The 13752-nt window shown below is 38.4% G+C and overlaps 2 protein-coding genes across 10 annotated transcripts; one reads left to right on the forward strand and one right to left on the reverse strand.

The window, feature by feature from the left end:
- Nucleotides 1-854: 854 nt before the first annotated feature.
- LOC103972577 (uncharacterized) lies at nucleotides 855-10093 on the reverse strand. 9 transcript variants are annotated; one of them, XM_065090558.1, is made up of 11 exons: nucleotides 9983-10093; nucleotides 9435-9565; nucleotides 7799-7989; nucleotides 7475-7699; nucleotides 5986-7338; nucleotides 5398-5467; nucleotides 5115-5315; nucleotides 3519-3577; nucleotides 2235-2298; nucleotides 1466-1537; nucleotides 855-1319 (listed from the first exon to the last, which is right to left on the reverse strand). In XM_065090558.1, exons 3-7 carry the CDS (start codon nucleotides 7934-7936, stop codon nucleotides 5260-5262), a joined length of 1842 nt encoding a protein of 613 aa, XP_064946630.1. In that variant the 5' UTR covers nucleotides 7937-7989; nucleotides 9435-9565; nucleotides 9983-10093; the 3' UTR covers nucleotides 855-1319; nucleotides 1466-1537; nucleotides 2235-2298; nucleotides 3519-3577; nucleotides 5115-5259. The 9 variants fall into 9 exon arrangements, with proteins under 9 accessions (XP_064946630.1, XP_064946635.1, XP_064946638.1 ...); XM_065090563.1 differs by adding an exon at nucleotides 8899-8980 and having other exon boundaries at nucleotides 2235-3577; XM_065090566.1 differs by having other exon boundaries at nucleotides 2235-3577; nucleotides 7814-7989.
- Nucleotides 10094-11594: 1501 nt separating this feature from the next.
- Nucleotides 11595-13071, forward strand: LOC135597527 (fructokinase-1-like). Its single transcript, XM_065090569.1, has 4 exons — nucleotides 11595-12078; nucleotides 12149-12481; nucleotides 12559-12675; nucleotides 12760-13071. Exons 1-4 carry the CDS (start codon nucleotides 11668-11670, stop codon nucleotides 12886-12888), a joined length of 990 nt encoding a protein of 329 aa, XP_064946641.1. The 5' UTR covers nucleotides 11595-11667; the 3' UTR covers nucleotides 12889-13071.
- Nucleotides 13072-13752: the final 681 nt, after the last annotated feature.

Consider the following 13752-nt stretch of genomic DNA (forward strand, 5'->3'; position numbering starts at 1 on the left):
CACTTCGGGATACCCATCAGCACTCATCTTTCTTGACAAAGATTGCTGAAAAGTGATTCATTTCAGTAACAATGATTTGGACAACCAGCTTTAAACTAGTGGTTGAGGAACATCACAGCAAGGGGCTGTCTTGAATCTGTCTATGGCAGGAAACTGAAGCTGATTTGCCAATCCTCCCCTTGGAGATGATTAGAACTAAAACAGTTGACACACGTAATCTCAGTCATTCTCAAGACACTAAAAACACTATTTATATTTTTTTTTTGTATCCTACCTTGTGCTTTCAAGCAAGTGAAGGATGATCAAAGGAGGCAAATTTTAGCATCCAAACAACAACTCATGTATATTGCTGTGAACAAAAGTTTAAATGAACTGCAAGCTGCTAGCTTTTGGTCAGGAGAGATGAGTTGTTTTAGTACCAAGAGGGATATTAAACTCACATTGTGAGCAGCAGACTACATTATCTAAAGTTAGCCTAATGATCAAACAAGCAGCCACATGATTCCCTCGATCGATGATAATTATTACTAAGGCAATGCCTTTGGCATATGATGAGAAGCTTGATGTTAGTTAGAGCTAAGTGATGATTATTTCCCCAAATCATCATCACCAACAAGGATAAGCAATTGGTGTTTCTTACTATTGATGACTTGATAGTTCCAAATGCAGGTAGAGATCATTTAGGAAGGCAGAGTTTAGTGCACCATACATAAATCTACTCATGATATATTTCTACATTTGATGACCTTGCACTGGGCCATACATCCAACTAACCTACTAAGCTGCAAGCTGCAAAAGGATCTACCTACCTGTCCATACTCATTGTGTGTCCATTATTATGCTCAAAAAAGACAAACCAGAAACCATAATTTTTTTCTTTTTTCTTTTTTCTCTGTCACAACCACAACAATTGGATCTACAAGACTTTTAACAGATAAAGGACAAAGAAGAAGAAGAAGAAAGAAAAGATTTCCTGTTCTTAAATGATCATGTGGCTCAGGAGAAACAGAAGATTCAGCAATCCATATGAATTGTTCTTCTCATGAGTACCCGACTCCCCAACTCCTGTCCTTGGAAAATGTGACATGTGGGCCTTTCTTTTAGTCCACTCCATTTCTTTATCTTATGATGTTGATGCTAGAACTGCAGTTGCGACCATTAATTGGCAGTCCAATATTCTAATCCATACAACTCAGCCAGGTCAATCCAATCAAACTATTGCTCATTTGTTTCTCTAGAAGGATCCACTTGCGTTTTTCTTTTCCAACCTCCCCCTGGCTTCGAGTGCAGCTGGTAGCCGATCAATGATGAGGCATTAGCTGTGACAAGTCAAAGGCAGACAGAACATAAAGCCATGAGGTGGACTGATCGACATTTCTCCTGCAAGTTCATGTAGATAAACGACCAAAACAAACAAACAATGTGGTATATGAGCAAGAGAAGATAAGTGAAGGAAGCAGCTGACTTTGGCGAGGTGTGACGATCATATAGGCTTGGATGATGCCAACGAGATGCTTTTGGGGATCATCAAGTGCGTCTGAATGAAAGAAGAATTGCACACTCTTAATTTTGTAGAAAATAACTTCAATTTGACATGGTCAGCCAGTTGTGTGTTTTACTTATTACTTGGTTTTGGGGATCCCATACATGCCTTTGGCAGTTTATGATTAATAATGAGGGACATGCATTCAGAAATCAGAACTATTACTGATCTTGCAGTAATTTTAATTTTATAAAAGTTCGGTATAATGGAAAGCATGCAATATCTACCCATTATAATGTTATCCATTCTCCTAAGAAATTCTTACCATTGTCATGAGTACTATTTTTCAATAACTCCATCATAAATGCTTTTTTTTTTCCTCTAACTCTCCATGATAATAAGTATGCATGAATAAGATATGAAATTTAATTAAATATGGATATTGAGAAATCAGTTTATAAAGGATAGACTTGTTTGAGAAACTATTATATTTATTGCACATTGCCTAAGTATGAGCTCAACAAGTTATCAAAAAGATTCCAGTTCATCCAACCTGAGTTGATGAAATTGATGAAACATGCTTAACCAAATAACACAGAGAAAAAAAAAGAAAGAAGAAAAGAAAGTGGTGAATTGAGTTTAGATTTAACTGTGATATATCATAATCTTTTTATGAAAGCTTGTTTATTATTTTGATCCAACATATCTAAGATGAAAATTCTTCTTAAATTTTAGCAACAGAAACACTTACAAAATGGATTCACTCCGTGCCTGTAAATGCAGGTGAAATATAATGCTCATCTCCTAGAAGTTAGCTGTTACATCAATTTCAAACTTCGATAAGTCAGAGTTGGCAATATAAAAAGTAATCTGCCTAGAAATTAGCTGTTAAATCATTTTCAAAGTTTATCATAAGCCAGAGCTTGCAACCAAGTAGCATGTTTCAAGATTGAGGTTAGGGGAAACTAGTAGTTCATATGAAGTTACGACAAAAATATAATGGATTTAGCTTCTGATAACCATACACAATCAAGGAGAGCACAGACAACACAATTTATTGCCATGTAAACTTTTTTTTTCCAATGTATCCAGCAGTAATATAGCAACTCAATGGCCTGGCAACAAGAACATAAATTTTGAGCCAAAAATTTTCCAATCAGTATAAAAGACTAATAGTACACATACCTAAATTAAATTAACTAAACATGATTGTAAACAGTGTCACATGATCAAACCTTGGGCTCAACCACCATCCATGTTTTGACTCAAATGATCCACCAATCAACAACTATAGCAATAATGTGTTTGATAACATGATAAGCAATAATATCTTGTTGGATCTAATTATTAGACTTCAATCATGGATACATATTTTCAGATTCAAACCCGAATACTATAAGATAATGCATACAAGTTCAAGATGCAAAGCTGACCCCATAGCTAAATGGATTAATTTTGGCATTCTTATCATAAAACAAGGTCAGATTTTGTTCAGGTTTTGTTGACACTAAGACTGCCATGATAAAAGCTTAATATCCCACAGGAATGCCCCAAATTAGTATTCTTATGCTGGACATTTAACTCATATCCCTGTAATTAAGAAAAATAATAGTTCTATTATTAAAAACTAAATATATAGCATACATATATGTTTATCTAATTATGCAAAGTACTCAGATCTTTAGCACAGAGATATATCTCAAACATCTCTATCCCTAAACAAGGGCACTAGAATTAGATTATATGGATGACAGAGTGAGGTCCAACCTCCTTGCCATGTACATTAAGTTCATTCACCTTCGACAAATGCATATAACAATGCAGTAACATGCATGCCAAGGTTATGTTCAAACCCCTTTATCATCAAGATGTTATCTCACCTCAACTATCTCTGCCATTGAAAACATAGGCATAGTTTGATGTATTATGTGATATGGAATCCCAAGGGTCAATAAGCCATGCGAGAGAGGACTAATAATAGGTAAAAAGTTTAAGTTTGAAGATTTTCTGTTGTAAAACAGGTCCTGAAACTTACACCTCCTTGGTTTCCTTGCCTGGTTAAGCAGTAGCTTCTCCTGTCAGTATATTTATAATCTACATAACAAGAAAAAAGAGTTGGCATTGATCAGATAATTAATTCACCCAAATATGGATAACTATTTCGTTAGAACATCAACTATCATTAAGAATGAACATACAAGATATAAGTCTTGCTATGTTCTTCGAAAATGACACGCACGAATGTCTAGCAACATAAATACAAAGTTAATCTTAAGATGACTTGTTGCTTTTGCCTTCTGAAAACCAGAAACTTGAAAAGATAGATTGGAATTCCAGATGCTGTCTGTGAACCAACTCTAGAATCCAATGCTGTGATCATTTGATCCAGACGCTGTTGTAACAAATTCCAGAAGTAAAGACAAGTGCTCAAGAAAAGATGAATGCACAAACAATCCTAAATGGCCATTATCAGTCAACATTTTATCTTTACTTTCATTAGTTATAAATGACAACGAATCAGAATTGAACCATGTCAGTTATTACCTGATGACCTTTTCTAGTAGATGAAATTGTAGTAGCAATGAGTTGAGTTCTAAACTAAAGACATACAACAACAATAATAAAACCGTAAGTCCCCACTATTTGGGAGCGTACTTGGATTTTTTGTCATCATTGAGAGCTGAAATCGATTAATATCCATGTTTATGAGATTTGACATAATTTTATGCTAGTTGTCAGTGACTTAACATAACCCTCCACCTTTTTCAACCAAAGATAGCCTTATCCTAGAACAATATTCTAACTCTATTCCTTTAGTTCTAAGCTAAAGGCATGAATTCAGAAACAGAGAGAGAATACTACTCTAGGTTCAGACTATCTCTGGATAGTTTTGCGCTAGTTGTCAGTGACCTAATGCAACCCTCCACCTTTTTCATCCAAAGATAGTCTTAGCCTATAACAGTATTCTAACTCTGTTCCTTTAGTTCTAAACTAAAGGTATGAATTGAGAAATAGAGAGAGAGAATACTGTTCTAGGTTCAGACTATCTCTGGATATGAAATACAATTTGAGCAAATTCAGTATAAAATCGCAGGTTTGTTGCAATATATGATCAAAGCAATAGGCAGAACTTCTGTCACTTCTATAGCAAGAAGAAGTAAAAGATATGACAAGAAGCAAAGAAAACCAAAAAGGATCTGCAAAGCTATTCATTGATAGTAGGACCCAAGGCACAAAAGTTTTTTTCATTGCATCAAAGGACCTAATATCTTTGTCCAATCTCACATATTGAAATTTAAATAATATTTCTAATATTGAATACTAATTAAGAGTTTTCAATATCTATCATAAGATTGGATATTGGATAACACTTCAAAATTTTCAATAAGTCTTCAATTAGGGAAGACCCCAATTATGACAAGGTATAGATCGAAAGCCCATATTGAGAGAGAGAGAGAGAGAGAGAGAGAGAGAGAGAGAGAGAGAGAGAGAATTCTAGTTAAGTTTACAGCATTTATTAAATGAAATTATTTAATGTAATTCCAAGAAATGAAAAGGCTTCTGCAGAGTGATTTTCAATATCTGTATATCCGTGTCAAAAGAATAAATCTTTAAAAGGAGAAGACTGGACCTTAGGAACCAGCCATGTGGAACACCTATGTATAACGACATCGTACATAGTTTCCTTTGCTGAACTTCTGATTCTTTTTTAATCCATAATAGTGTCATTTATAACATGAAATGCTGCCTCTTAACATGGAGTTCCTCGGGCAACTCTATGCTGTTAGGTCTCTTGGAAGTATTGTCTGAGGAGGCCCGGACTCTAGAGCATCTGCATATTAAGACACATGGTTAATGCTGAACTGTCATATAGAATATAAATTGAACTTAAGCTTTGATCAAACAAAAGTTACTCTTAAGGTTTCCTTTCCCTTCACTGGAGTGCTCTGGCCCTGCATCACAAGGCATAGTATATCTGGTAATCTGACACGGAGGAAGGATCAGTTATTTCTTCATACAAAATAATATATAGAGCAAATTATAAATCCCTCCAGTTTTTAGGTTACAAAAGAAAAGTATAACCCCATGCCGTTCCAGGAAACAGCATGGACTTCTAGACAAACAGAGAGTCCTTTCAGCTTTAGATAAATAGGCAAATAGGATGAATGCTCATTAAGTAACAGAAAGAAAAAAGCATGTTGGTATAGTTATTGGGCATTCATGGCATGTAACTTAACAAGCCTATTCAATCCATGTCAATTTATCTGGCAATAGCTGGTCCTGCCTAGGAAGAGACACTTCTTACATATTGTTTGACAAAAATAATTTTGGGGACATTATATAGTTCTTTGGTGAAAGCTTGTCTGAGACAATGGTTGATCAAACAAAGCTCATAGTTCTCCAGAAAAGTATAATAGCTTTTATACAATATGGCGACAAACTTCCTTTTAGAACCAAACATCCTAAGAGTTACATATTTACTGCTAGAAATGAGCAGGTACCGATTCATCTTGAAACACCGGCATTGGTTCCTTGGGAACCAAGGTTCCATAATTACTACATGCTTGCTGATAGAAAAGACCATTTGCTGCTCTCATCTCTGATTGTGCATCAGCCATTGGACCATCTAGTAACCTCTGTCCAGTAAGTTGACAATAATTTGACAGCCCTCCATGTGAACACACATTATCTGGCAGCTCATTCGTGCAACATATAAATGAGCCTTCACAAGTTCCAGTATGATTTCTAAGATGACCAGAATGGTAAGTGTCCACACTATCTTGCATATCCTTAAACATAGGAAGGTTATTTTTATCGGGAACATCATTCAGTGTGTTGCATAAAGCCTTAACTTCAACATCAACAAAATCGACACATGCAGTCTTAGGAGTGGAGCCATCATTTGTCACAGGATAAATGCCACCATCATCCTCGTTAGTAATAGATCTCATAGAAGCATTAGGTGGCGATGCATTGCCCTTAAGCATCGTAAAGGAAGCATCAAAAGAGTCTTGAGTTAACAACATCCCTTCTCGGGCGCAAGGTGCAGTATCAAACGCCAGGTGGTTTTGTGCAGAGTAAGCTGCACAGGAAGATGAAACCACTTGATTCTCCTCCAAACATACTGATAAACAAACAGGAACACTGCCTGATGTCAAAATAGAAAATCCAGATGTCACTACAGTTGTATTGGGTGGATATGCCTCAGAATTACAATTTTCACTGACAACTGAACTTGAGGATGAATTAGTACAGCCAGTGTTCTGCTCAACTTCAATGCCTTGAAGGTCCATCCCAGTGTCATCAATTGGCAATATTTTAATATGATTGTCAACTTCTGGAGAATCACTGATATCTTTCGACAGAGTCCGTGTCTCATGTTTTGCATTCTGATGGACACACATTTCGTCCTTCATGCTATTGATCCATCCTAATGGACCAGAATTTAAATCAACATATAAATTAATTCCCCCTTCTGACATCACAAAGAATTGAAGGGTAGGGGTTCTTGTAGAAATTTCATCAGAAGATACAAACCCACTTTCCATGGAGTATTCATGAAGTTTATAAAGTTCACATGGCATAGGAACTGTATTACGAGTTTTAGTGTCTCTAATAGCATCATGGATCTGTTTCTGCTCTTCATTTCTTGGTCTCACCAAATTTTCAAATTCACTTCTAATATTCGTTTTCTTGCACTCCAGACCAAGAATTTGGGTTGTTCTAGTCTCTTTCATATCAGCAGCAACACAGCTTTTTACTCCCTTGTTACAATGCTCAAAAGTAGAATAACCAATACTTTCAGTACCATTACTATTAGCAGGCCATGATGGACATAAAGCATTTGTAACAGTCTGTGGCAGCAACAAAAAACATAAATCTTCATGGAAAAGTCATTAACTGAGCAAACAAAATGTCCTAAATGAAATTACATGAAAAGAACCTAGTGTGAACTAAGAAGTACAAGCAATCAAATACAATTATCTATACCTTTCCTGAAGTTGGATTGACCATGTGGTCAATAACATCTATTTGATTACCAGTATGATAGAATGGTCGTTCATCACCTCGAATTTCATTAAAACCTGAAGACAGTCCATGTGTATCAACCTTGGAAGAATTAGCTTTTGGTTCGGATACAAGTGATTTTCTAGAAGATCCATCCATCGAATTAATTGAATTCTCCAACAAAGCTGCTGAACTGGCATTTCTTTTCTGCAAAAACCATAAGAAAAGTATTTAATAAATTCAAACTAAACTGCTACCGAGTGTACACGTATATCGGGGAACGTTATTAACTCTTTAATAATCCACCTTAAACAGTGATACCAGTGAGTCGGCTAGTTGAGCATGGCTTCTATTTGCAGGAAGATCATGCTGTTTACACAATTTTTGGAGCTCCTTTCTAGACATTGTGAGATAGAAGTCCAAGTTATTCTGGTAATCCATCATCTCAACCTTCCACGCTCAATAGCTAATCCCCAATAATCGTGCTATTTTGTCCACTAAGTAAAAAGAAAGAGAAAATTAAAGAAGTTGCAATATTTCTAGAATACAGCTGTAACTGCATACCAAAACAAGAAAAACAAAAGCAGTAAATTGACCACATATTCTAGAGGAAGTGGAGGAGAGAAGAACAAGCAAGGTGGTTTCTCATAGATAAATTGCAAGAGAAGTCAAAACAAAAACAAAATAGTATCAGTAATATTAACAATATTAGAAAGAAACAGAAAATGGGACACAGCAATGTAAACTCAAAAGCAGGAGAAAACAGACGTGAAAGAATACATATACTTCAATTTTCCACCGCCACACAAGATAATGATGAGTGTCAAAATAGCACAAAATTTCTGATCAGATAGTGATAAGAATTACCAGTGTTTGAGCAAGGTAACTAAGATAGAATGAACATAAATATAATCTGATCAGGAAAAGCCTACCACTATGACCAGGATGTGTGATGTGATCCACGGTGAAACTTTATGACATTTATTCTTTTGAGTGTGAGTTCGCCAAGTTTGATTGAGAAAGCTAAAAGATACTTGGAGCCTTAAGTGTCTTATTTTAGATGTTGGGTGCATATTGTATTCCGTAAGTTCTGAATTCAGAAACAGAAAGGGAAACACAGGTTGTTTCATTTCTCTTCTGTTGATGTTGGCTTTATGTAGAGAAAGAAATAGCAGGATTTTCAGACTTGTCACAGAATGTTGAGGAGGTTTTGGATAGGCCTGTTATGAGGTAAAATTACAATTTAACAATCTGTAATTGGCTGTTCCTGATTGTTCTTCATCCTTTTCCCCCTTCATTTTCTTCCTTTATTTTCTGTTTACTGCATTTTGTACAACATTTTCTCTTCTTTTGTGCATTTAAGATCTTTGAAGTGAGTTCTGGTAGGGATCTTCCCTTCAGCTTACCTATTTTGAAATGGGTTCTGGTAGGAATCTTCCCTTCAGCCCACAAATTTTGAAATAAGTTCTGGTAGGGATCTCCTTTCAGCTTTCCATAAGAAACCGTGAAGAGGGAAAAAAAATTCAACAAGCATCATTAGAAACAAACATAAAAGTGAGAGAACATCTTTGAATTAAAAATCATATTAGTTTTCTGCTTGATCAAATTGGCAAAAGAACTTAGTTTAGGCCCTCTAATCACTAAGAAACAAGTACTAACGAAGAAGCACAATGATTTTTGGACTAATAATTCTTATTGTAAACCAAATTGGAGTTTGCAAATCTAAAGTTCAAGAACATCCGAGCCTGACACATTTTATTCTCATGATCACATCGAGAGGCTTTTAAGTAATTTCAGGACACAACCAAATTGTTCTCGACATAGAGATGGACCAGCTGACCCCGACAATGATTCCACTGTACGTATCAGATTCATAAAGTGCAAGCAACAGCCCAAGAAAATACAATAGAATAGAGAACCTTCAAGTAATTGAACAAATTACCCAATTTGCAAGTACAATAAGCAAAAACGAATAATTGACAGCATCTTTAGGAATGAGAACGTGGGTCTTAGCATCACGATGAGGTTGTTCCTTTGCTGTAGAATCCAAAGCAGGCCTCCCTTCAAGATCCTCTTCGCGACCGAAACAACATAACCAGTCAGTTTCCTGGTAGTGTCACAATCACAACGAAAAAGAAACAAAGAGAACAAAAAAAAAATCCGAGTCCTTATGGTATCTTGCAATTGATCGCAGCTGTTTTCCCAATGGCAGCAACCTAAGAAGCCTAAAGGACTCAACTTGCCTGTGGAATCCAATATCGCGTATCGAGAAACAAATCAAAGCAACCAGTAACTAAAACAGAATCCAATAGAAATCAGACTGAAGCGCTAAGAATCGATCATCTCAACAGACCCTAATGAACATCAAAACCGGAACACACCAAAGATCGAACCAGACCTACAGAAGCGGGAAATCTGGGAACCAGAAAAAGAGGACCGCGTAGGATTCGGTAGAGTAGAAAGCGGGTGAAGGTTGCGTCAGCATGGTACCTCGTCAACACCAGGAACGCCGGAGCTCCGGTCGACCGCTGAGCGTTCGCCGATGGACAAAATGATAAGCCGAGAGGGAGAGAGAGCACTCAATTTGGATTTGGGTTCGACTTCACCGCATCGAGAACGAAAATTAACGGGTCGGATTCCGGTAGCTTTAAAGTTTGATCCGGCCCGTTTGAAACCCCCCGTGTATGGCCCGTTTCCTGACGCATTTCCACTAAATCGGACTCCCTAAAAATAACGAGACTGCATTACGGCCATTAAGGCTCATTAATATTATTATTTTTAATTAGACCGCTTAGCAATAGAATCTTTAAACTAGAAAATTTTATATTAGAATCTTTGTGATCATGAAAATAAAATATTTAAGTTTATTTATCCTAACGACATCGATTTTATTAATAAATATATAAAAAAAACTAAATAAATAAGTAATTTTAATATTACGATTGGTAATAACAGATGACGTCGATGGTGGTAGATAATAATACCGTTGGAGGCCACGAGTAATTACTGTGAACGGACGAAGAGAGTAGTAATGAAAGATAAGGGCCACTTTGCATCTATGTTGACGCTAATGTAGTGAGTGACCCTTTTCACTGCTTTCCATTTGCATCAGTATTGACACAATTTGTCGAGTGATATTGTTTTTCATCTACGCCAACACCAACATAGTTCTCGAGTGGTGTCGCTCTACATCTACATCGACACCAACACAAATGTAGAGCGGCAAAAGAGCTACTCGACAACTACGTCAACATCAATACAAATGCAGAACGGGTCATCATATCTGATTATTGTCAACAATAGCCACCTATGGCCCCCAGTAGCACTGTCATTAGTCCACCGATGTTGTTCGTCAGTACTAACTGGAACGCTGAAATTATTTTTTATATATTATTTTTATATTTTTGTTGGTAAAACTAACGATGTTAAAACAAATGGATTTAAATGTTTCACTTTTATAATTACAACTATAAGGATTTCAACATAAATTTTTTAAATATAAATATTAGAATACTAAGAAAGTCTAACTATGAGATTTAATATATAATTAGCCCTACCACATCGTCGTAAACACTTGATAATGACTCTTGATACGTAACATGTCCCCATAGAAAGCGTCCACTCTCCACTTAGTCACATAATGTACTTTGCATTATAACTCGAATCTTCGTGGGTCGTCGTTGGGCCGAGCTATCACTTCTTGCAATCTAAGAGATTGGGTAATAATTCATTTAGGTGATAATGAATGCATAATCTAAATCGAAGTCAGTAGTTTTTTAGCTTAGCTAAAGTGATCTCCTACTTGTTAGATCCATTAATGTGACCTAACAAAATGCAGACGCAACAACTACCTTCAATATATAAAACATCCTTTTACGTTCGTTAATGGAAACATAAAAGGTTTCGAAGTATCATTTATGGAGATGTAACCAATAAAAGCCATCTTAATGGAACATTAGATGATAATTACACATGGGAGAAAACTTGTAACATGCAAGTGGTTCGGCAGTACTTATTGAGCCAACCAAAGCCAACACACTATGATCATTCCATCTTACCCACTCCCTCTCTCTCGCTTATATTAATGGCTTTCCTCTCTTTCGTGTACACTACTAGCCGTAGCCCTTCAAACCTTCGTCTCTTCTCCTCTTGCAATTCTATCAAACACCTCCAAGATGGTTACAGTGAACGGAGACTCCGCCGGCGCCGGCCTCATCGTGAGCTTCGGCGAGATGCTCATCGACTTCGTGCCGACCGTGTCGGGCGTGTCGCTGGCGGAGGCGCCGGGGTTCCTAAAGGCGCCCGGCGGCGCCCCGGCCAACGTGGCGATCGCCGTGGCCCGGCTCGGTGGCCGCTGCGCCTTCCTCGGCAAGCTTGGAGACGACGAGTTCGGCCGCATGCTGGCGGCGATCCTGAAGGAGAACGGCGTGGACGACGCCGGCGTGTCGTTCGACGCCGGGGCGCGCACTGCGCTGGCCTTCGTCACACTGCGCGCCGACGGCGAGCGCGAGTTCATGTTCTACCGCAACCCCAGCGCCGACATGCTGCTCACGGAAGCGGAGCTCAACCTTGATCTCATCAGAAGGGTAGATCTCTCCCCGGACACCACACTACTTTAACGTAAGATTATGCTTGGATTCATGGTTGGATCTACAGGCCGCGATCTTTCACTACGGATCTATAAGTCTGATCACGGAGCCATGTCGATCCGCTCATTTGAAGGCGATGGAGGCGGCAAAGGAAGCAGGAGCCCTGCTCTCCTACGACCCCAACCTCCGGCTGCCGCTGTGGCCGTCGGCGGCGGAGGCCAGGGAGCAGATCCTGAGCATCTGGGACCAGGCCGACATCATCAAGGTGAGCGACGTCGAGCTGGAGTTCCTCACCGGCACGGAGTCGGTGGAAGACGAAGTCGCCATGCGACTCTGGCGCCCGAGTCTGAAGCTCCTCCTCGTCACTCTTGGGGAGAAGGGATGCAAGTACTACACCAAGGTACACAGATCTGTGGCTCAAGTGAGATCGAAGCCTTTCTGAGCTCCTGCTGACTTCGCTGGCTTTCTTGGGTCAAGGATTTCCATGGCAGCGTCGAGTCCTACGCCGTCAAACAGGTCGACACGACCGGTGCTGGCGACGCGTTCGTCGGCGCTTTGCTGGGGAAGATCGTCGAAGACCAGTCGGCTCTGCAGGTAGAGGACATGAGAGACGCTGTGCTTTGATTCATGTATCAGCAGTGAGATGCGTGTTGTGATGGATTCTGTGATTTGTTGCAGGATGAAAAGAAGTTGAGGGAGCTGCTGAGGTTTGCCAATGCATGTGGAGCAATCACCACCACCAAGAAGGGAGCAATCCCATCACTGCCTACTGCAGCAGAAGCCATGCAGCTCATGGGCAGTGCCTAAGCCATGCTTAGATTGTGTTCTTCTTCTCTACAAGCTTGTTGCAGCTTCATGAGAATTTTCCTTGTTTGAGTTATGATCTTATTTCCCTTCTTCCTCTGGTAGCTCCCATTTATCTTGGCTACATTGTGCTTATGATCAATGTTACAGAAACTACTAATTGATGATGGCTTTTAAATGCTTTCATTCATGGCTAGCTGATTCATTTCATATCAAGGCATTGTGAAACAGCTTGAATATATCACTCTTTGTCAGAGCAAATCAAGCTGGACTGACAAGTAAATGATGCCAGACACTGAGAACTAAGCTAAGAAAGATGAAATGATACATATCATTGTGGATAATGAAGTTAAAATGCACACCACCAATACTCACTATTAAGGTTTACTGCAAGCAGAGGTAACAAATGAGCTCTTTTTTCTAGGGAGTGACTGTTTCTGTCAACATGATTCCAAATGGCTATTTTGTGCAGGTTATGTTCATGAAAGTTCCATAATTCCTCAGTATTTGCTTAAAAGAAAGCAGTTGATGATTGGGTTGATAGATGCAGAGACCAAGCTGAGTGCACATTATATAAACAACTCTCTTAAATGAATTCTACACTGGAAGTGCACAAAATGGAGTAATTTGTGTTGCATTATCAAACAATGACATCGACATCGATAAATCATGATTGAAGAAGTCTCAGGTTTTCAACAATATAATGCAATCTAGGCCACATTACAATGTTTGATCAATCTAAGCAGTGGTTGAGTTGGTACATACCATCTGATTTGAGCAGTACATCATTCTTGGATCAATCCTCCCAACTATCAGCATGATTTTTCTGCGAACAGCAAGTTTATGAAATGCCAATTGAAGATTGTG

Source organism: Musa acuminata, chromosome BXJ1-11, assembly GCF_036884655.1.
Source record: "Musa acuminata AAA Group cultivar baxijiao chromosome BXJ1-11, Cavendish_Baxijiao_AAA, whole genome shotgun sequence".
Taxonomy (NCBI): Eukaryota; Viridiplantae; Streptophyta; class Magnoliopsida; order Zingiberales; family Musaceae; genus Musa; species Musa acuminata.

Coding starts and splice junctions, on each gene's coding strand:
- LOC103972577 (XM_065090561.1), bottom strand. CDS start 7,936: ATGATGGATTACCAGAATAACTTGGACTTCTATCTCACAATGTCTAGA. Junction 7,700..7,798: donor CACTGGTATCACTGTTTAAG/GTGGATTATTAA, acceptor TGGTTTTTGCAG/AAAAGAAATGCCAGTTCAGC. Junction 5,468..5,985: donor CGGTGTTTCAAGATGAATCG/GTACCTGCTCAT, acceptor CCTCCGTGTCAG/ATTACCAGATATACTATGCC.
- LOC135597527 (XM_065090569.1), top strand. CDS start 11,668: ATGGTTACAGTGAACGGAGACTCCGCCGGCGCCGGCCTCATCGTGAGC. Junction 12,482..12,558: donor GATGCAAGTACTACACCAAG/GTACACAGATCT, acceptor TCTTGGGTCAAG/GATTTCCATGGCAGCGTCGA. Junction 12,676..12,759: donor AAGACCAGTCGGCTCTGCAG/GTAGAGGACATG, acceptor GATTTGTTGCAG/GATGAAAAGAAGTTGAGGGA.